This window comes from Aquarana catesbeiana, linkage group LG01 (assembly GCF_042186555.1).
Source record: "Aquarana catesbeiana isolate 2022-GZ linkage group LG01, ASM4218655v1, whole genome shotgun sequence".
Taxonomy (NCBI): Eukaryota; Metazoa; Chordata; class Amphibia; order Anura; family Ranidae; genus Aquarana; species Aquarana catesbeiana.
Window position 1 is genome coordinate 88318405 of NC_133324.1, and position 24229 is coordinate 88342633.

General features: G+C 41.5%; 1 protein-coding gene across 2 annotated transcripts in view; it reads right to left on the reverse strand.

Moving 5' to 3' along the window:
- Window positions 1-24229, reverse strand: part of LOC141132721 (leukemia inhibitory factor receptor-like) — a 150127-nt gene that overhangs the window by 55305 nt on the left and 70593 nt on the right. For both annotated transcript variants that reach the window (XR_012242959.1, XM_073621483.1), the window contains exons 2-7: window positions 17150-17301; window positions 9607-9724; window positions 7230-7378; window positions 3046-3209; window positions 2001-2175; window positions 135-410 (exon numbers count right to left, since the gene is read on the reverse strand). Coding sequence is in view for 1 of the 2 variants with exons in the window: in XM_073621483.1 (XP_073477584.1) it covers window positions 135-410; window positions 2001-2175; window positions 3046-3209; window positions 7230-7378; window positions 9607-9724; window positions 17150-17225 (958 nt within the window). In the remaining variant the exon portion in view is untranslated. The remainder of the gene's footprint in view (window positions 1-134; window positions 411-2000; window positions 2176-3045; window positions 3210-7229; window positions 7379-9606; window positions 9725-17149; window positions 17302-24229) is intronic.

Below are 24229 nucleotides of genomic sequence, written 5' to 3' on the forward strand. Positions count from 1 at the left end.
AAGGGGGGGCACAGTTTGGCATCTTTGCCATGGGTGCTGGATGACCTAGTCCCGGCACTGCCCTACACAGGTACTGTTAGATGGGATAGCAAGTAGAATGGCATGGGTGAATCGGTACAACACAACATACTCACATCCTACGAAAACTACAGTTCCAGCCATGTAGTCGCTCACACTGGTGTTGCAGACGATGTTGTCCCCACTAGACTCTGACTTGTTCAAGTTGAAGAGCCGAATACCACCAATATTGCTGCTGCCAAGCTGGATTGCAGGATACTTAGTACCATTAAATTGGATTGAATGTACTATGTCTCCCTCATTGAATATTTTACAGCAGACGGTCATGTTGGAGCCGACGAGAAGCACCTTATCGACAGGAAAGATGGAAATATCATCCATGCTGGTGTCACCTATGTGGGGCAAAAACACATTCATTAATACCATACTGCCTAAAATCAGATGGGATGCTCACATTTTTAGAAGCTCACTATGTCATGTGTTCATTACTACACACAAACAGCCGATTGGCTGCCTATTCTGTAAATAGGACTCCCCACATGCAGATCCCATTTTGCATATTTAACGAAGATTCTGAACACTAGTTCAGTAGTAGCCGTTCAGAAGCCATCCAGTCTGACCTGCCCAATACATCTTCCTTGATGCCTGGAAGCATGAAGGGTATATGAAGTAAGATGGACTGCAGGAAAAGCCATTCGCATTACCAGCTGCTCTTACAAGAACGGAGATTATATATAAACTTTAGTAAGCAGCCCTAATAAACAATGGATTTAAAAATCAATTTCATAATCAGTCACCTCAACAGTATACACTTTGCCGGGGTTGGGTAATCTAACTAGGAGAGGATTTACATCAGTGGCGGCCCGTCCACTAGGGGCGCACCAGTGCCGCCCCCCTATCCATGCGCCCAGCCTCCTGATCTACCTACAGAGTGCTGGACACATGGATTTCAATGGGGGGGGGGGGGGGGGGGGGTTGAAGCACGCAATTTGAGCCTGAGGCTCTAATAGGCTTCAAAATAGGGTGGGCCTGGGGCGCAGACCGGGGGGGGTAGTGGTTGTTCTCCGCCCAATCCTCCCACCCCCTACCCCCCCAAAAAAAACACCAGCCACCACTGAAACCCACTTATACTGAAACACTATAGACATGGAAAGTAATGCTCTATCATAGTGATACCAGAAGGAAAGGACTGCATGTACTCTATAGGACTCCCCTCCGCATGAACATGTATAATTGGAACGCAAACCGAAACAAAAAAAAAACTTTTATAAATTCTTGCAAGGCTAAAAATAAGCACTGCACTTTGCATTTTTTCCATTTATTACGATTATTATACAGGATTTATATAGCGTCAACAGTTTACTTAAAACATAAGTAAATCCACAAAATGTAATTTCGTTGAGTCCACTTGGGGGACACAGGCAGGTCTCAAACCCTCAGGTTATAGCATATCTGGCACCTGGGGCCCTTCTATGTTTTAACTCACCCACCTCCAGCAAAAAAAATGGTATGGAGAAATAAAGCAGTACAGCAGGCCAAACTCCTTTTACCCACAAAAAATGCTTTAATGACTGTCCTACGAGCAAGATAGTAAAGGCTCATTCACAATAACATTGGTCTATGAAGAGCGACCTGCATTAAGATAACTCTTCAGAGAGCATTTGACAGGCGGTGAGGAGAAGTTGTATTGCCTTCTCACCGCTTGCTTTAACAGGCTCCCCTTCCAACACAGACCTCTCAGTATAGACTCCCTTGCCCCAAGCACCCCCCCCCGCACTCCTTCCCCCAGCACAGACCCCTCAGTACAGACAACACCCCCCCCCGCCCCGCCCTCACTCTCTAGATAACAAAACAGCGGGAGCGGGAAAAGACATCCTCTCACACGGAGGTCCTGATGTCCCTGAAGCAGCAGGTGTTGGCTCACTGGGGGGTGCTGCAGCCCCTTGACAGTTATTTTTTGTGTTACACAACACTGCCATTACCTTCTATTGTGTTTATGGTGCTCCATTTACTATGCAGGATCTCTCCATAGTAGGCATCCTCATGGACGAAGCATCGGATCCTTACAGAGTGCGATGTACAATTCAAAGGAAAGTCTGAGGTCCAATTCCAATAGAACCTAGCCTTGCTATCATTCCAGTGTATCGTGAAGGTTTCCTAAGTACAGAGAACAAACAGCGACTATGAGTATTGTTGGCAGCGTTAGTTGGACACACACCACTGTACAGCCCCCTGACCAATAACAACAACAACATGGCCTAAAGTATTCCTCAGGCAACTGCAAAAGCTGAAGTGCTGCCAACTTGAGTAACATGCAACTACAAAGTAAAGAGGCCTATAGTCCCTTCTTTAAGGGACTATGCTGGGTATCCCAGCATTCCAGGAATACAACGGTTTTTGAAACCGTAAAATCGATGGGTTTAGTTCCACTGTAGGATTTACTGCTGTTCAGGGGCTCTGGGCTTCAGCAAAATGGCTGCCTCCAGCAAGAAGAAACAGGAGCAATGCTGGAGGCAATTTACACCACACACTAATTTTGGTAGCCTAATTATTCATGTGGAATGGATGTTCCTTGCTAAAGAACATTATTTTTTTATCAAGTTGGTATGGTTAAATTTCCACTCTAATATATGGATCATTTTTCTTGTTATTTTTCTATATAAGAGACAGTATTCCACACATAATACTACGGCGGTTACTTTGGTTGCACCTGTTGGATGGTTCCTGTTCTATACATGCTTATTATTGGTATATCACTCTGTTATGTTACTCGGCCTCTCTCCTCATTGGCTCACTGGCTGTGATCGAACACCAATGGGAGCCAATGTGCTGTCTCAGCCAATGAGGGAGAGTCCCCATCCAGCCAAAGCTATAGTGAACATCGTTGATCGGAGGGAAAAAGCACAAAACCCCTAGACCAGACAAGGCCAGCTGCAGGCACAGGTTGAATGTGTCATTGTAACATCGTAAAAAAACACAATTTTTCATAGAATATATGAATTAAATTTTAGACACAAAACCACATACATTTTTAACTATCTGAAGGTTTGGGCCCCGTAACACGTTGATCTCCCAGTCTATCTTCACTTCGTTCAGAAAGGCGGTGTCATTTATTGTCCATTCCACAAACAGGGAGTCGGACCTATAATCAGCAACCAAGGAGCGGATCTGTGGTGTGTACGGAACGTAAGCTGTAAGACAAAAAGGCCCACAATTAGAGAAAAACATTTTCTCCGGTCTCAGCAGCAGGATAAGATGGAGTTACACAGCAGAGAGATCTGCTCTCAACACAATGCACCCATTATGTTCACCAGCGCACTAATGAAATAACATACAGGAAGATCACACTAATCATATAACTAAATGCATTCATTACAGGCCCGGGAAACATGGACGATGTAGATTAGCAAGCACACAAAAAGAAACAACAGTTTAACTGGCGCTTTGCTGAATTAACCACTTCAGTACTAGCTTGTAATACCCCTCCAATTAATAGGCTGATTTTCAGCGCTGTGATAGTTTGACTGACAATAAAGACTACACATTATACAATTTTGTTTGTTCAATTTTCTTTACCTTCAACTATGTAGTACGAGGGCCTGCCTTCTTGCATACAATTTAGAAGCATTTAGGTGTGACCTCATATTATATGTTTTTTGTAAAAAAGGAAAATTGTATAATGTGTAGCCAGCTTTACTCCCTCATGCAACACCCCCAAATTAAATTTGATATAATTGTTTTGAGACAGATAGAGCTTTCTTTTTTGTGGTTTTTCAATGACCACTGTTCTTATGTATACAACAAAAAAAGGACTATCTGGAAAAAAACGGAAATCTGGAACAAAAACGGTTTCCCGTACTTTAGGATACACAGCAAATCATCAAAAACAAATGCCGGGAGAGTGAAAAATCCCGCAAAATGATTCCTTTTTGAAAAGTAGACACCCCAAAGTGATCTCATTTTTTGCCACGCTTTTTGGAAATGAAGAAACATGTTGTCATGGAAGTGGTTTAAAACATGGAGCTTGGTAATGGTGTATTAAGTGGAAGGAAGGAGATGAAGGGGTTAATGTACAGGACACATACAGTAGGAGTGAAGGAGATGAAGCGTGGTCAGTGTACAGGTCACATACAGTGGGAGGAAGGAGATGAAGGGGTTAATGTACAGGACACATACAGTAGGAGTGAAGGAGATGAAGGGTGGTCAGTGTACAGGTCACATACAGTGGGAGGAAGGAGATGAAGGGGTTAATGTGCTGAGCTGCAGGATATGAGAGGTGAAAGTGGTTGTACAGTAAACCCCCCTGACCTATTTTTACATATCGGTAAGCCTATAATAAGCCTTACCTATGTGTACTGAAAATATCTCCTAAATGTGCACAGTTTAGGAGGTATTTGCCTTGTAGTGCGCTGATGACATCGTCGGCGCATGCGCAGAAACAGCCCTCCGTGCCGTTTCTTCCCCGGCGTGTGCCGGGACTGGCAAGAGTGATGTCACGCAGCTCTGGCCAGTCACAGAGCCGGAATCCGCAGCCCTGGATGAAGAGAGGCGAAGATGGATGCTTCCACCAGCGGGGACATCGCAGGCTTTGTTTGCAGGTAAGTGCCACATAACGCTTTTACTTTGCAGGGGAATAAAGAGGAAGTAAAACCCATCAGGGTTTACTTCCTCTTAAAGGAGTTAATATGCAATATGTTTTATAGATATAAGTCTTATATCTTTCCACTGTCTTTTCCTCTCTCTTTGTCTATCCAAGTTATGAGAAACTCAAATACCTACTCCCAGGCTTGGGAGTTGTTACTGTTTTTGGACAGACGTTGGGGACAACGTCTACTGTAGTGGGGGGAGTATGTAGCGCTGGTAGATTTGCGATCTACCATATGTTAGGTAAATTTAGCAACTTGTTCGATAGGATGGTTAGGTTTGCCTCTGTTCCAGCTTGGCCGACGTTGTGTGTGTTTCCAGACTGACCGGTGGGTGTCGCTGTTATCACTGGTCAGTGTTGGAAAGGCAACGTGTTGAAGCGCATGGATGCTCTTCTGTCCCGGAGATAACTCGGTGGAGGTGGTCCTCCGAGATGCATTCTGGGCGAGGGTATTTATGGGACAGACCCCATATTCAAGGGTTCGTTTTTACAGCCACCTGCTGGCCCTCCTGGCCGACAGGTATGCGTTAGAGAGCAATCTCGTGGGCCTCTGTCTCTGCGGCGCAGGGGTGGGCCCAGAAGCTTGTCTGGGGCATACCACAGCAGCCGAGGAATGGTCCTGAGCTGTCTATCCAGAGTGAAGAAGCTGGACAACCGAGGAGATCCCAGGGGAGGACCGTCATGGAAGGATCACGCAGCGTGCTGGTCTGGAGAGGGGCCTGGTGACTCAGTTGGAGGACGTATCCTAAAGTAACTATACAGCATAGTGTTGCCGGGTTGGCTTAAAGGTTCAAGCACTGTGACTAACGTTCATTGCAGAAAACCAATACATCCTGTGGCAGAGGATAGTACAGGTTTATCCCAGACAAGTCTGTGGCAGAGACTTTTGTTCGTGCTACGTACTGGCTGCTAGGCAAGTGAGAGAGGCCTATCCAGGCGTGCAAGGAGTGTGTCCCACGAGGGGAGTGCATTCCATTGTAATATCCAAATTCTACCAGGACATTTGTCAAGAATCTTACAAGAAGATATTTGAGTTTCTTCTGCAGTTTCCCTTCTGCCTCTTTTCTGCTACTTCCTTAGTAAATTGTTTAATAAAGCATTGAAAATGTACTCAAGTGTTGGTGCGTGTATCGTCCAGAGGTAAACTCAACGGAACCCTAGACCCTGTGCCGGTAAAAACAGAGGGAAGGAGAGTGAAGGTAACAAGCCCGCTTAAACCAGCAGCTCTGCCGAGAGTTATTGCTACATACGTATGGCAGATGGGAAGTAGTTAAGAAGTGAAACTCACAGCAGCTGAGCTGGATTATCAAAGCCAACAGTGGAATATGGCACTATTTTCAGCTTCCCCAGCACCCTTCCAGACATCATATACCAAGTAATAATGGTAACTAGGAAGGACCCAGCACGTGACAACATTTTTTATTCGCTGCAGTTCCGCTTTTGCGGTTCCACCACAGCTCTGGATTAACATTGTTCAAGAGGAAATTTCTGAGTAAATGGAAGCATTCTAAATCACTGCAGGGAATAACACAGGTAATGGAGAGCATTAGAAAAGCTAAATTACTATGCTGATGCCAAATGGTAGATTGTTTATTTAGTACAGCTGGCCACACAATAGCAGACTTACAAACATTTGTACAAGTCTCATCAGCACATTCGAAGACTTGAGTCACTCAACATTTTTCAAAAAGATGAAGAGTCACACTCTGCACTTAGCATTGTTCTTGATTAAGGATGAGCTCCGGCGTGTTCGCATGGCGCACGTGCCGAGCCCGCCAGGAAGTCGGCACGGCGCAGCGCTAATCACAGGCAGGGAGACATTTCCCGATCTCTGCAGCCGCACATCGGGAAATGTCTCACTGCTTGTGATTAGCGCTGCCCCGTGCCGACTTCCTGGCGGGCTCGGCACGTGCGCCATGCGAACACGCCGGAGCTCATCCCTATTCTTGATACTTTATTCTGTTGACAACAAAGTAACTACATACGTATGGTCTTCACTCAAAAGAAAAAAAAATTAAATAAAAAAAAAAAACACTTCCTAAACTCATTTCATCCTAATGGGCTTGCTCACACAAGGATAGAGTACATAGGGAGTGTGTTTTTTTGGGTGGGGACTATAAAGTATATATGCAGTTACTTTATTGTTAACAGAATAAAGTATCAAGAATGAGCTACTTACAGAGTAGGACTCCTTACCTTCTTAAATCTTCATGTTGGAGTGGAGATGGGCTACAGGAATTGACATGCGGATGGGCTGTGGACATTAAAAGTTGTAGGTTTGGAGAGTTGAAATGGATTTAGGAATGTTCTTTAAAATATTGTTTGCGCTTAAAAATTGATTTTGGATGGATGTAGTTTCCCCAACAAAAACCACATTCAACATTAGAAATTTGAGAAAAATTTTCCATTCCACTCCTTTCACAACAGTCAAAAATGGACATCAATTTGATCCCAATAACAATTTGAAAATCAAAACGTACGTTTCTGAAATGAAAGTTGTCAAACTAAGTTCTTCTAGTGTATAGCCACTTTAGGTGTGTCTCTTTTATGAATGAGCAGAACTTACGGATGTCTTGTATGGTCTTTTGAAAACTGATGACGGGTTGTCCTGTGATGTTTTTTGCTTTGATCCTTACTTGCGCGATGGAAAACATTAGATATTCAACCTGCAGACTATTACTTTTGGAGTCATAACATCTCTCTCCTTGTGAAGACCTGCAGGAAAATAAAGAAATTATTTCTCAACAGCCAGTAAGAATGTGAAACAGTTCGATAAGTTTAAAGTACAGTACTCCGTATGTTTATACTACAAACGTCCTCAGATGATTTCTTGTAAAATTTATGTATTCGGTGGGCTACACTTGGCTCCAGGCATCCTACAGCTTGCAGAGCTACAAGTCATCCCAAGAGTCGCTGTTCATAACATTTATCTAATAGTCCCGTACTCTTCTTGTTATAGCTGCCCAGATGCTACTTTGGATGGATTACATGATCTTCTTTTTTTACTATTATTTACTTCTTATGGCTATAATCATTTGTGTTGTAAGCGCACGGAACCTCATAGAGATATAGAGATACATTATAGTGTGATAGGTGGTTTGCAGTCCTGGAGGCTGCTCACCAGCAACTGTGGAGTCCTGCTGGACCCTTGGAGGAGTCTACTAAAGTTTTGGAAGGATGAGTACCCCACACCAGCGCAAAATAACGTTTTTCAAAAGGACTGTACAATCTGTTTTTTTTTGGATACAGTGCAGATAGATTAGAACGTCTTTGTCTCTGTCCCTGCTAAGAAGATTCACCCTCTTTATTTTCATTAGAGCTGCATTGAATGAAAATGTTGGTGCCGAAAACGAAAATTAAAAATGCACTTGGCCAGAACTGAAAATTACAGTTTTTAACATATACATTTAACATATATATATAATTTATTTTTATATATGATTGTATTAGTCAACTTTTTATTAATATCATTTTTTAAATGAATGTGAATTTATTGTCGCCCGTTATCTGCACCTTTAGCGCAAGAAAAGCTCAAGAAAAATGCATCCCTTTAAATTCTCTGTATGTCTTTACACTGATCAATTGCGCTTCCAATGCGGTGTTAAAAATCTTGCTTGCTGAATTTTTGGTCGGTTAAAAAAACGCAACAAAAAATGCACCTCCTCACTGAAATACACTGAAAATGCAGCAACAATGCCTCAATAACTGACCTTTGTTACGTTTTTGATGCGTTTTTTTTTTTTTAGTAACATGATCTATGAAAAACACACCATAAGCATAGTAAAATCATGGCAAAATTGCGTTTTTTTGGCATCATTATTATCATCATTTTTCTCTATCGGCAAAATGCCGTAAATACCATTTTCGGCCGCTGAAATGTCGGTGCATCTCTATTTGTCATGTTTACCATTATCATCAAAAGTAAAAGAAAATCCTAAATTTGGGTTGTCTTCAGAACAGTAATAAAGGGGAACTCTTTGATGGGGATACTAGTCTTGGTGATCTGGTGAAAACCAGCGTTTCCGTCACTTAGGAGGATTTCCCCACACTTCCCGTTTTGGTTATAGGACAGGAAGTGAAAGAAAACCTCCCCAATAGGACACAGATGGCAAAAACACTGACAGGGGTTATAACCCTCCATCCAAAATGAAGTGTTGCCTCTGGTTCTACTTTAAAGGTTTTTTTTGTTTCTGACATAGCGGGAAATGCCTGAGTTTTTGTGAGTTTCTTTGCTATCTGTGTACCTATTAGAAAGACCCCCCCCCCCCCCCTAACTTACTGTCCTTGCTAACATGGGCACAGGCAAAAACAAAAGTGAGGAAGAGTTAGAACCTCTGAAACTTTTTGCTGTTTTTCTGGGCCTTTCCTTTTCCACTTCACAAGGGTAAAAACTGACAGGTATTTTTTGCGTCAACATCCACAAGACTTGTCTGCACTTGCTCTCCTCTCGATACAAAACAGGAAGCAAAGATCTCTCCAAAACAAGGGGGAACCCTGGTGTCATTCTTCTGATAGTTGTCATCACAATCGGTGTCCCCATTGGGGAATTTCTCTTCACCTTCCCCCTTCACAGAGTGAATCTCACCAGTGGGGACACAAGGAGAACTAAAATTTAAACAAGGGTTCCAAACTTCCTACTTGATCCAACACTAGCAAGAATAGTGTTGGCTTGAATTATACTTCAAAAAAGGTAAATCCCAGGCAAAAAAAAAAAAAAAACAACATAATTTATTACAGTAATATGTTCATTAAAAAATTAGATATATTTAAATGCAACTAGTAGGAGTACCTACATTTGATGAGGTATGATCCTCTTGCAATACCCTGTACATCTCAGACTGGGAGAAGGAGGGACAACACTCTTCCATATTTACTGTTCAGGTAATGGGCACACATTTGTTTAGTGAAAGTCTATGTCAAGTGAAGTGGGGGAGGATTCTTACCATGAACAAACCTCATAAAGTACTGGAGATCCAGCATAGTCCGGAGTTTGCCAGTCACAATATATGGTCTCTAGATCGTGTGTCAGACAGGTTAGGTTCCGGTAGAATTCTGAAGACTCTAAAATATTAATATGAATCAGAATACATATAAAATAAATGTTCCTAGAACATAGAACTGTGTGGAAGGACATGCCCAAGCAATGACTAGAATCCATGATTATGTACATAAATGAAATACCAGGTTTGCCATGCTGTCCAGATTTCAGTCTAACAATACTGCTGGTATGCGCTATATTCTAGGGTCCCTTTTACAAACCCAAATTCATCGATTTTAAAGCAGACCTATCTTTTCACTAAAATAAAATAAAAAAAATTAAAAAAACACACACTTTAAATCAAGATGGCACATGTCTGCATTACAGAATCACACAACATATAAAATTAAACTCCTGCGCACTCTGAAATAAGCGAAAGCCTGGCTATCCAACATTGTAGCATGTCTGGCTACCAGAATCACTGTGAGTATCATTAGAAACTGATTGTAATCAAACACAGACTGCTAGATCTGCAATAAGAGTTGTTTTAACAAAAGAAAAGCCTGCATATGTAATAAGCAAATATGGCCACCCCAATGTACATACACTAAAGTTTTATGTGAAAAAAGTGCATAAACAGAAACAACTAAATCTAATTTATACTTATTTGGCATGTCCACCACTGTAAAACAGGTACTTCTGAATATAGTGCTTTAAAGCCACATAGTTGTTTCAAATATCTAGGGCAGCCTTTCTCAACCTTTTTAACATGGAGGAAACATTGAAATACATTTCTGGTTCCAGGTAACCCCTACTTAGAATGACTAGATCTACAGCTCACAGTACATTAGTGTGACGTCACTGGGAAAAAATGCTCCTTATAACTGTGGCCATTGGAAAAAAAATGCCTCTTACAGATAGCTGGCCAGTGGTTACTCATCTTAGAGTCAGAAACCACTCATTGCTCAAGGAAACCCCAACAATCTCTGGAGGAACTCAGGTTGAGTAAGGCTGATCTAGGAGAACTAAACACACTTTTTGTCTTAGTTGCTTATCTTCTTTCATGTAATCCCAGGCAGATCCAATGATGTTGATCATGTTCTTTTTGCTGAAGATAGTTCTGACATTGGCTGTATGTTTGGGGCCATTGACCTGCTGAAGACTGAATTTGGGATCAGTCAGGTGCCTGCCACAATTTGTTCTGTGATGGACAAGTATCCACCCTGAAGACCATTAATTCTGACCAAATCCCCAAATCAAAAATTGTAGCAAAGCACACCTGTAAGGAACCTCAACCATGTTTCGCTGCAGTTACTGTCAGGGCTGGGCTCAGCCCTTCCTTCTCTCAGCTGGCCGCTCAGCTGTCAGCTAATTGCCAGCTCTTTTCTCTCCACAGTGACTCAGCTGTTGATGATCTGCTCGTCAGTCCTGGCTACTTAAAGCCGTCCAGCTCACTTCATCACTGCCTTCGCCTTTGGTCACATCTCAGAGACTTTCTCCTGCGTTCCTGTTGAAGACTTGTTCGGCTGATGTCCCTTCTGGCTCCTGATCCTGCTTGCTGTACTACTATGTTGATCTCTGGCTCTCCGACATTGGCATTGGCTGACTACCCAATCTGGTTACTGAACTCTGGCTTTGTATTAACTACGCTTACACTGTTTACCTTTTTATTATTATTATTAAACAAGTGTGATTAACTGTACTTCTGTCTCGGTCTGATTCATGGTTTCTGACAGTTACTCATCCTTGTACCGCTTTTTAGGCCTTTGGAGAATAAACTTCTTTTACAGCCAAATACCGGTACTTCAAATTTGAACTAACCAGTCCAGAGCACCTGCTTACTTTTTTTGCACACACGTTTTTGTGTTTTCATGCATTGGGAAGTTGCTTGTCCTTGTTACCACACGTCAGATTTGTGTTTTTTCTTCACTGAAGACCACTTCTGACCAGACTTCTCTGGACTGTGGATGGGTGTACCGGGTCCCACTGGTTTCTGCATGTCTAAGCTGATCATGCCAATGGACCTCTTCTGATTGTGAAGGGAAGTCATCATTATGATGCGTCTTTCACCTGATTTTTTTATTACACAGTACCTGTGTATTTAGCTATTTGTCTGGAGTTCAGCTTGAAGATATTTAAACAATCGAATGTCCATATCCAAGTCACCATACTACTGTTGGATTTTATTTTTTTATTTTTTGATCAGCCGGTTAAAAATAAAAAAATAAATATAAATGATATGAACAGATTCCCCCATCACCATAGTCAAGGTGGATGAAGGAATCCTTCCACCTGCGCTACTGAATTCTAAAAGCGGGACTCCTCTGTCGTCAGAGTACACTAATCAGCACTGCAGATAATGGGCTGCATTCCCTGATCGAGTGGAATTTTTTTGACATTCCCATTCAAGAGAAGCCTTTGGTTAGATCAACTTCTCTAAAGCTGGAATGGCCATAGATTGATCAATATTTGACCAGTCCCTGCTAAACAGGTCATATTTTGATGACCAGCTTAAAGTATATCTCCTCTTCATGCAATTGAAAGAGCAAGCACTCTGGTCCTTGCATACAGTTTATTATCACGTGGCGAAAATCCAGCCCTGACATAGACCCTAATGTGCTTAGGCCATTAAGGCCTTACTTATGGTTCTCATGTTCATGGTCTTAGATAGCAGTAACAATCTGGCAGAGGATAAAGCACTAGCCTAATACATCAAAATAGAGAATTACTGTTTGGTAGCATTGCTTTAATAAAGCTAATATTTTAATGAGTATACTCAACTAGGACACATGTTGCGATTTTTTGGAATATCTTGTTTTAGGTAGTAAAAAGCAACAAATTTAAAGGTTCAGCACAGCAATGTCAAGACAAATACTGATTTGCGATAAGTTTGTATATTTTTTCAGCTGGTGAAAGTAAATACACAAAATAATCTGCGCTATATGGGATTAAAAATAGCTCCATGTAAAATACACCAAGCATGGCCCTTATTAGCGAGTGTGTACACAAGAGGAAGAGCTGGAAAGCAGGGATAAAACTAAATTCCAGGAAAACAAATAAAATATGTTGCGGTCATAGAAATATTTTTTATGGGAAATTACATATCTAGGGCACGGATTCATTGATGGACAATGTTTTGAGTGACAATCTTGAGTTATGAGGCTTGAAAATGTAAGTTACAGGAATGTTCATATAACACGAATAATAATTATAAAAAAAAAAAAAAATACAAGTATTAAATGCAGGTACCTTCTACCTGCAAATCCAATCCTACAGCCATGGCCAAATGCTAGGATGTTCTGATCAGGAAAAGCTACAATGCTTCCTTGTAGTGTTGAAGTCTGCTGTCTCCTTCCAGCTTCCTATTGACCTGATGACAATGACCTGGCATTCTTACACAGCAGAGGGGGCTGCAGGTATTTAATAGCACTGTACACCTGAGAAATGTCATACTATTGTCACAATTCTATGCTAGAGCATTTTCTGGAGAGGGACGATAGGGTGGGGGTGGGGGGGGGGGATAGAGAGGAGATGGAGAGAAGGGGGAAGCTGAGATGTAGCTATAGGCCATTCTCAATAAAGGTTCAGTGGATTACTAGGTTTCCTCTAGAGCAGGGGTCTCAAACTGGCGGCCCTCCAGCTGTTTCAAAACTACACGTCCCATCATGCCTCTGCCTGTGGGAGTCATGCTTGTAACTGTGAGCCTTGCAATGCCTCATGCGACTTGTAGTTTCGCAACAGCTAAAGGGCCGCCAGTTTGAGACCCCTGCTCTAGAGGTTGCCACAGATTTATAGGGCAGACTTCCCATCTGATGGTGCCTGCATAGTTCCAGGTCCAATGCCACTTGGCAAAGCCAGCAGCATGACACCACTGATAGTTTTAGCTGCTAGGAGGGTGGCATTCTAACCACCACTATAAGAGAAGCATTCCCACCTTACCACAAAAGTAAGGCACGTTCTTCCCGTTGACCCAAATTACTTCATTTTATCAGGGTTCTTGGAGTTCTAGAAATTATTTCAAGGATTCCCCTTGAGTAGAAAGGTTGGGCTAGAATAGGTAAGGCTGAGCTAGAGGATGTAAAAAGAGACTGGGGGGTGGGGGGGATAAATATATGGTATGAGGCCTGCTTAGAGACACTCAGTTTCTGAAACTCTCCACTTAGAACTTGGACTTCACTTAGTTAATTAATTAAATGACACAATGAATATCCATAGTCTACTGGGAATGAAAATAGCTGAATATAGAGGAGCAAGAATCATAAAAAATAAAATGAAAGAAAATAATGGATAAATAAAGAGAATTGGGAAGAAAGAATAAGACAGACTATAGGAGTCGTTCATTATCCACTGTAAATACTTCAAAGTTTACTGGTCCCTCATCAGGTTTTATGACTGTGACTTTCCTGATCTCAACATTTTGCACTTGTTCATCCACAGATTTATGGCAGTCGTAATAATTTAAATTGACATGAGCTTACCCTTGAGAGCTACCACTAATTAATGACTGAAAGGAAGGAATCCAGCATGCAGACTTATTGTAGCCCAGTCCTAGCAGAACTATGTGCCAGAAAACAGAAAAACGCAAATACGCTCTTTTTATGCATAGGCATCCTAGTACTGGCCACATAAGTGGCAATTTAAGAGGGTGATCAAACTTTCAATTCTATTTTTGCCAAAATTACAAAAAAGTAAAGTGCCAGCTCTATTGAGTTCTGCTAAGTGTGGAAACGTAGGAGGGGAGCACGGAGTGTTTTACCGCAATTTAAGGAACAAAAGCACTTTGGATTTCTCAGCACTGAGCACTTTATTTATATCTATGGACCTTATACAGTATGTTGGTTATGGATGGTATAATCAGCTAAAGGCACAGAGCACCTTTTTGTATTTTGCACTTTTATGTAAGGCACGTATTTGCATAAGGCACGCTGTATATAAGTTTTAAAGGCACAAGACGCTTTATGATTTATGAAGTTATATGTGCTGCACATTTACCATATATACTCGAGTATAGGCCGACCCGAATATAAGCCGAAGCACCTAATTTTACCACAAAAAACTGGGAAAATGTATTGACTCGAGTATAAGCCTAGAGTGGGAAAATGCAGCAGCTACTGGGTAAACAATGCCCATCTGCAGCCTCATTGTGCCCATCTGCAGCTGTACCTTTGATTACTAAAACAGCAGGTGTCTCCCTCTGTGTTATGCAGTCTATTCGGCGGCCGTCCATTGTAACAAAGCCCCGCCTCCTCCTCGATAGACGGAACACTGATAAGGTTTCCCAGCATTGTATAAGTGTTCCTCTATCACGGATGAGCAGGAGGCGGGGCTTTGTTACAATGGACGGCCGCCGAATAGACTGCATAACACAGCGGTAGACACCCGCTGTTTTAGTAATCAAAGGTACGGCTGCTGTACGGCTCACTCGAGTATAAGCCTGGGGCGGGGGGTTTCAGCCTAAAAAATAGGCTGAAAAACTCGGCTTATACTTGAGTATATACAGTATATATTGGTTTATATTTTATGTAAGGTCCACATTTACACTGAGTGTATGTATAAAGAGTAGTGCCACACATATATATATACAACTGAAATCTCTAGATTTACTACAAAGATGGTTTTAAAAGCACATCAAGAAGTAAATGTTCCTGCAATAATAAAGTGGAACTGTCATAAAAAAATGTAAACAAGTAGATTCTTTAACCACTTGCTACCCAGGTCAATTCTGACATTTCTCTCCTACATGTAAAAATCATATTTTTTTTGCTAGAAAACTACACAGAACCCCCAAACATTATATATGTTTTTTTTAGCAGAGACGCTAGAGAATAAGATGGCGAGGTTGCAACTTTTTATCTCACACGGCATTTGCGCAACAATTTTTCAAACGTGTTTTTTTTGCCAAACAGTTTCATGCATTTAAAAAAAAAAAAAAAACATTAAAGTTAGCCCACAACATGTGAAAGATGATGTTACGCCGAGTAAATAGATACCCAACATGTCATGCTTCAAAAATTGCACACGCTCGTGGAATGGCGCCAAACTTGGTACTTAAAAATGCCCATAGGCGACGCCTTAAATTTTTTTTACAGGGTACATGTTTTAAGTTACAGAGGAGGTCTAGTGCTAGAATTATTGCTCTCACTCTAACGTTCGTGGCAATACCTCATGTGTGTCGTTTGAACGCCGTTTACATATGCGGGCGCGACTTATGTATGCGTTGGCTTCTGCGAACGAGCATGTGGGGACAAGGGCGGTTTAATTTTTTTTTTTTTTTTATTGTTAATTTTTCTATTTTGACACTTTTTTTTACAGTTTTTTTTTTTTTTTTTTATATCACTTTTATTCCTATTATAAGGAATGTAAACATCCCTTGTAATAGGAATATGGCATGAGAGGTCCTCTTTACAGCGAGATCTGGGGTCAATAAATCCGCAGATCTCACCTCTTCCCAACCGAGGTGGCAGTATTTTTTCAAATGCAGAGGCTGGGCCTGACCTCATAACCTCGCGCCCAGCCTCCAAACAATCATAGACTTCAGGGACCATCTGGCCCACTGGAAATCTCTATGGTCAACACCCGGGGCCAGTCGGTTCCTTCTCCGGTTTGCCGAAGGCAAGGGCGAGCCGGGAGAAGCACCAGAGGGCGATGGGAGGAAGGAGACATCCCCTTGCGCTGCCTGTAAGAACGATCAAGCAGCTAAACAGCCGCTATGATAGTTGTTATGGTGAAGGGAATCGCCGGCTCTAAAAGAAGATATCTGAATGATGCCTGTAGCTGCAGGCATCATTCAGATATCTCCGCTCAAAATCTGCAACGTCATATGACGTTACGTGGGCGGCAAATGGTTAAAAGCAGAACAGACATGCTATGCATCTTCTGCAATAAAGCTTCTTAGGCCACATTCACACCTGAGCATAGCGTTTTCAGGCAGAAAGTCACATGATTTTGTACAGGTCAAAAGTTCACCAATGTAAAAAGCAGAAAAACGCCCAAATCTGCCTAAAAAAAAAAAAAAAAATTTCCAGAACTTGTTTGCGCTTCAGGCGTTTTGGAGCTTCTCCATAGAAAATAATTGATTTTTTTACCCTCCAGCGTTTTGTAGCTTCAGGCTTCAAGCTACAAAACGCTCAGATGTGAATGGGGCCTTACTGCCTGTCTGTACTGTAGACTGAAATGTGCACATGCAGCTCAGTGTACAATTTCAGTGATGCAAGATCAATAAATTCCCACATCTGCACAGCCCACCCAAGGAAAATGGGTATACAGTGATGTTGTTCAAGGTGGCTCCATTGTTCCACCATCCACAGTGGAGACACCTCAAGGCCTAAAAAAGAAAACTAATGTAGCCACCACGTGTAAGGATAGGTAAGCTTCTACGTATGAAATGTTTGTTTTGGGGTTTAATACTGCTTTAGCTGAAAATAGGTGCTTTCTGAAAATAAACTACACTTTCTTTGAAATTGCACCGGCAAAAACTAGAGGGGGTAAAGCAAAGTACGGACACTCACCAGTGGCCCGGCTGCAGACATGGCTCAGCAAACAGACAACAGCAATCAAGCCGCAGAGGCAAAGCTTATTCCGCATTCTCTGTTACTTGTCTTCTGCCAGATCCTTCAGGAGGTTATTTTAGCAGCTGCATCTCTTAATGAGCCGAACAAGCCTACAAGAAAATATGAAGGATAATTAGATTGGTTCACTTACAGGAACTGCACCTGCTCACATTTAATGGCACAGTAACCTCAACCTTTACTGTGCTCAGTTCTATTATCTAAATACACTTTACTATTGGCTGTCCATGCCATTTATACACAAAAAGGCACCAATCAGAGATTTCCACTACATTACTGTACACAACGCTTGTCATTTTCTGTTTTAAGATTTTGAACAAGCAGCAGATAACCCACAATGCAGTTTTTAACATACCAGCACCATTTATGTTTAATACAGCACACTACATCGTATGGATGGTTCACACTCCACAAAAAAGATTAGTGTCGCAACATACTGCAGTCAGATTTGTGTCGCGTTAACATGCGGTAAAACTCCAATTCTATTGTGCGTTATAGCCACATGCAGTAGATTAAGGTAGATTTTTAAAATGAGATTCGGGAACATTTTGTTTTTTGTTTTTTTATTGGCAAATGATAAAACTATTTTATGAGCATATTTTCCTCAAATTATATATGCAGTGTATGTGGTATGTGTTTATGGAATTATTGCATGATATATATACGTTATTTCCCACATTTCGCCCATCAGATTAAAAAAAAAAAAAAAAAGAAAGATACTTAGAATTTTTTGAGATAGGACTACCGAATGTTATGAAGAGAAAAAACAGAGTGCACAACTCAGGACTGTGCTACATAAAGAATGCAGGGCTTACCAGTGCCCATCCTATGCAGCCTCACCAGTGCCCATCCTATGCAGCCTCACCGCCAAACAGATTGCATGACACAGCGGGAGACACCCGCTGTTTTGGTTATCGAAGGTACAGCTGCAGATGGGCACAGTGAGGCTGCACATGGGCACTGATGATACAGATGGGCACAGCAAGGCTGCAGATGCGCACAGTGAGGCTGCAGATGGGCATTGTTTACCCAGTAGCTGCTGCATTTCCCACCATAGGCTTATACTCAAGTCAATAAGTTTTCCCAGTTTTTTGTGGTAAATAAAATATATATATATATATATATATATATATATATATATATATATATATATATATATATATATATATATATATATATATATATATATATATATATATATATATATATACACACACATATACATACATACATACATATACACACATATACATGCACACAGTGCCTTGAAAAAGTATTCATAACCCTTGAAATTTTCCACATTTTGTCATGTTACAACTAAAAACCTAAATGTATTTTATTGGGATTTTATGTGATAGGCCAACATGGCACACAATTGTGAAGTGGAAGGAAAATGATAAATGGTTTTCAACATTTTATACAAATAAATATCTGAAAAGTGTGGTGAGCATTTGTATTCAGCCCCCCCCGCAATACTTTGTAGAATCACCCATCACTGCAATTACAGCTGCAAGTTTTTTTGGGGATCTATCTACCAGCTTTGCACATCTAGAAAGAGTGACATTTTTGCCCATTCTTCTTTGCCAGATAGCTCAAGCTGTCAGATTTGATGGAGAGCGTCTGAACAGCAATTTTCAAGTCTTGCCACAGATTCTCAATTGGATTTAGGTCTGGACTTTGACTGGACCATTCAAACACATGAATATGCTTTGATCTAAACCATTTCATTGTAGCTCAGGCTGTATGTTTAGGGTCGTTGTCTTGCTAGAAGGTGAACCTCTGCCCCTGTCTCAAGTCTATTGCAGACTCTAATGCCGCGTACACACGGTCGGACTTTGACAGGAAAAGTCAGATGGAATCTTTTCATTGAACATATTGATCATGTGAGGGCCTCATTGGACTTTTTTTTTTTTTTTTTCGAAAATTCTTACGTACCTAGAAATAGAACATGTTTTAAATCTTTCCGATGGAATCAATTTCTATCGGGAAAACCGCTAGTCTGTATGCTATTCCGACGGACCAAAATCAACGCATGCTCTGAAGCAAGTACGAGATGGCAGCTATTGGCTACTGGCTATTGAACTTCCTTTTTCTAGTCACGTCGTATGTGTTTTAGCTCACAGCATTCTAGACGGTCGGACTTTGATGTGATCGTGTGTAGGCAAGACAGTGTCAGTGGAATTCTGTCGGAACTCCGTCGGAAAAACCTTCAGAGTTTATTCCGACAGAAAAAACGGTCGTGTGTACACGGCATAACAGGTTTTTTTCTAAGATTGCCCAGAATTTGGTTCCATCCATCTCCCCATCAACTTTGACCAGCTTTCTTGTCCCTGCTGAAGAAAAACATCCCCCCAACATGATGCTGCCACCACTATGTTTCAGGGTGATATGCAGTGTTAGTTTTCCACCACACACATCGTTTTTCTTTTAGGCCAAAAAAGTTTAATTTTGTTCTCTTATGACCAGAGCACCTTCTTCCACATGTTTGCTGTGTCCCCCACATGGCTTCTCTCAAACTGCAAAGGGTACTTCTTATGGCTTTCTTTCAGCAATGGCTTTCTTCTTGCCACTCTTTCATAAAGGCCATATTTGTGGAGTGCACGATTAATAGTTGTCTTGTGGACAGATTCTCCCACCTGAACTCTGGATCTCTGCAGCTCCTCCAGAGTTACCATGGGCCTCTTGGCTGCTTCTTTGACTAATGCTCTCCTTGCCCCGACTGTCAGTTTCGGTGGATCGCCATATCCTAGTAGGTTTGCAGTTGTGCCATAGTCTTTCCATTTTCGGATGATGAATTGAACAGTGCTTTGTGAGATGTTCAAAGCTTGGGATATTTTTTTTCATATCCTAAGCCCGCTTTAAACTTCTCCACAACTTTATCCCTGACCTGTCTGGTGTGTTCCTTGGTCCATCATAATGCTGTTTGTTCACTAAGGTTCTCGAACAAACCTTTGAGGGCTTCACAGAACAGCTGTATTTATACTGAGATTAAATTACACACAGGTGGACTCTATTTATTAATTAGGTGACTTCAAAAGCAATTGGTTCCACTAGATTTTAGTTAGGAGTAAAGGGGGCTGAATACAAATGCACTCCACACTTTTCAGATATTTGTAAAAAAAATTGAAAACCATTTATCATTTTCCTTCCACTTCACAATTATGTGCCACTTTGTCTATCACTTAAAATCCCAATAAAATACATTTACTTTTTTGGTTGTAACATGACAGAATTTGGAAAATTTCAAGGGTTATTAAAACTTTTTCAAAACACTGTACATACACATATATTAACATGATAATATAATCTTGATAATCTTAGTTATCGGTCTTCTGTAGATGCTGGTTACTTCTCAAGTACAATAAAAATATATAAACAAGGTTAATTGCTATTCTCGCACAGATTTGATGCATTTGAAGATGCTTTCAAAATGTCCCTTTTAAAAACTCTTTTAAAATGTCATGTTTGGTCTTGGTCTACTGTAGATGCGGATTACTTCTCAAAAGGTTATTAAAGGGTTAGTCCATCCAAAAAAACCCTTGACAACTTCTTATGGACCCTATTGAAGTGTTGCAGTCTTTGCCCACCTCCTGGGTTTGCCATCCCACTTGTTGGATTCTGCAATTCTTTTATGTTCTGAAGTATGGAGTAGGTGGGACACAAGAGTGAGTAGAAACACTCAAATCTCCCAAAAGGAAAGGTGAAGTATCCAAGACATAAGAAGCCAGACTCTGCCCACCAGACTCTAATAAAAAAAAAAAAAATCAAACTTTTAGGCCTCATGCACACTGGACGTTAAAATAATGTTATAATAATGCCAGTAGCTTTGCAGCGAGTTTTTCAACGTTTTTGCAATAGCGTTTTTCCACGTCAGCGTTTTTTTTGTATTTCGCTAAAAAACGCTGGTGAGGCACGTTTAAGTGTTCATCAGCGTTTTTTTACGTTAGCGTGAAAACAACTGAAAAACTCCTCTCAGAACCCACTAGTTTTGGATTTTTTTAAGTCAAAAAACACCCCAGCCAAAAACTGCTGATAACAGTCTATGTGTGCATGGACAGACACATAGGATAACATGATGGGGAGTTTATTGACTGTAGAAAAAACGTCTGAAGCCAAAAACAGCTGCTGTAAAAACGCACAAAAACGTCCAGTGTGCATGAGGCCTTAAATAGACGCTTTAAAGTAGGGAATAATCTTTGAGAAGTAACCAGCATCTACAGAAGCCCAACAAATGTGACATTTTCAAATGGAGCAAACCCTCTTTTTCAGATGCATAAAAAGTTAGCTTTGCTCGTATATTTAGGCCGATTGCTATTTCCTCCCAAAATAAGTTGAAACTGAAGGTGCCCGGCAGTGACCAATGCATCCCATCACAATCTGAGAGGTTATGTTGATGGAAAGGTTTCAAAAGAGATCTGGTGGCAGTAAGAGGGATGTAGAGGATTAGTTCCTAAAGGTTATGAGACGTGTCTACATTGTGTTATTCTCAGCAGTTCGGGAAGTCACCTCATTCTTTCCCAGTACAAGGAATAGCGCCTGGGGCTTCCCTCGCACAACCTGATTCATATCCTACGCTATATTACACAAGCATGACAAAAGAGACCATTAGTGAAAGAGAAAACTACAAGACCTGCCCTTGCTGATCTCTCTTTAAAAAAAACTTCTAAAAAAACTTTAGAATCATAAAATGGCAAGAAAACTCATTAAAGTGGAGTTCCACCCAAAAATGGATCTTCCGCTTTAAGGGAGGTGACCACCTGACATGCCACATTTGGCATGTCGTTTTTTTTTTTTTTTTAATTGATAGAGACCTTGTGCAGGCAAGAGAAAAATATGGAGACTGCCAAAGAGAACATCTTTAAGAAATTCTGACTGTCATGGTGATTTAAAGCGGAGTTCTGCTCAAACCTGATGTGTCCCAGATGATTGCCGAGAGGGAGGGGGGGGAGAGGTGATCTCCCTTCTTGTGCCGCGGTGCGCCAGGAGGAAGTGGGAGCTGGGACCCTCTAAAAAGAGAGTATCTGCCCCCCCCCCCAGCCAATCACGGCTCGCGCATGCGCAGTGGGTGCCCGGCTGTGGAGCCACAGCCGGGCACCCACAGTTACAATGCTTCCACTGCAGAGAGGAGGGGAAGACGAGTGGGGCATCGCCGGACCCTGGGACAGGTAAGTGTCCGATTATTAAAAGTCAGCAGCTGCAGTATTTGTAGCTGCTGACTTTTTTTTTTTTTTTTTAAGCAGAACTCCGCATTAAATCACCATGACAGTCAGAATTTCTTAAAGATGTTCTCTATGGCAGTCTCCATATTTTTCTCTTGCCTGCACAATGTCTCTATCAATTAAAAACAGAAGGTTTTTTACCTCAATGCATAGAATACATAAACTTTCTGTCTTTAGAACCACTTTAAGAGCCCTTGCACACTGGGGCGGGGGGCGGCGTCGGCGGTAAAACGCCGCTATTATTAGCGGCGTTTTACCGTCGGTATGCGGCCGCTAGCGGGGCAGTTTTACCCCCCGCTAGCAGCCGAAAAAGGGTTAAATACCACCGCAAAGCGCCTCTGCAGAGGCGCATTGCCGGCGGTATAGCCGCGCAGTCCCATTGATTTCAATGGGCAGGAGCGGTAAAGGAGTGGTATACACACCGCTCCTTCACCGCTCCGAAGATGCTGCTGGCAGGACCTTTTTTACCATCCTGCCAGCGCATCGCTCCAGTGTGCAAGCCCTCTGGGCTTGCACACTGGGATGACAGCAGCGGCACTTTCGGGGCGGTTTGCAGGCGCTATTATTAGCGCAATAGCGCCTGCAAACCGCCCCAGTGTGCAAGGGCTCTAAGGAAGGTCATTAAAATGAACTGGCTGCCTTACCACAACACACTTCATCCGTTGTTAAGCACTGCAAACATGTAAATGGGTCCAAAGTCCATTTTCAGTTTACACAAAAAAAAAGTCCCGATATATTGAGTATAGTAGTAAATGGTAAATGCCTTATTGTGCAATTTTACTTGATTTCCTATAGCGGCAAGAGGAATCACTGCAGGGACAGAGATGGACTAAAGATGAATAGTGCAGCAAAAGCTTTTTTTTTATTAAACTCTTTTGAATTTATTTAGAAAATGTACAATTCTGTTTTACAGAAACAGTCATGTAAAAAAAGTAAGGACACACCATGGAAATTTGTTGACGTTAACATTTGAAGGTGGCAAACATTAAATCACTATTCAAATAGTGCCTGCTCCTAGATGATATCCTTAAACAAATGTCACATAAAATTTACATTCATTCTCAATCTAAAGGAACAAAAAAGCAGATCAAATCTTATATTAAAAGTAAGTACACATCTACATTTACCACAATTACAAATCCATGATTTAAGAATCCAGATGCCAACTGCTCATTAGAACCGTCCTAAGGAGTATACAGGTAGAAACTGTCTTATTTAAACCTCTAAGCTCTATGATCTGGTGTTCTCTGTTCTGATCATGGATGTCCGTCCGCAGAACTTTTCTTGGGGGGGGGGGCATAATTTTAAGGTCACTCATGCTCCGCCCCTTTTCAACGATGTAATGAATGGGAGGGTCTTGGTCATTATCACAAAAAGCGCAGAGATGCAAAAGGTTTGAGAAACCTGATGCAAAAGCTTCATAGAAGGGTCAAGCTGCCATTGTCTGATTAAGTATTTCTAATTTGCACTGGAAACATATATGTGTTATACAAGAGATAATTCATCTTCACTTTGTATTGGAAGTTACTCAGGCATACCATGCCCATATAAATAGCCTAGAGAATGTAGATCTTTTTATATAGCAATACATGTTGGTGCCCATATTTTGATCTTGATGAAAACATCCATACTGTATGAGTATTGGACAGTGTACTGTATGGAGAATCAAGCTCATAACCTAGAAACCTGGCTGGTGAAGGGTTAAAGGAATCCCTGTGTCCTGGAGCAAACAGTGGTTGACCTTATGCAAAGCTCAAGTGAGCTGAGAAAACAAGTGGATAGATAAGAGTTGCAGAATCTG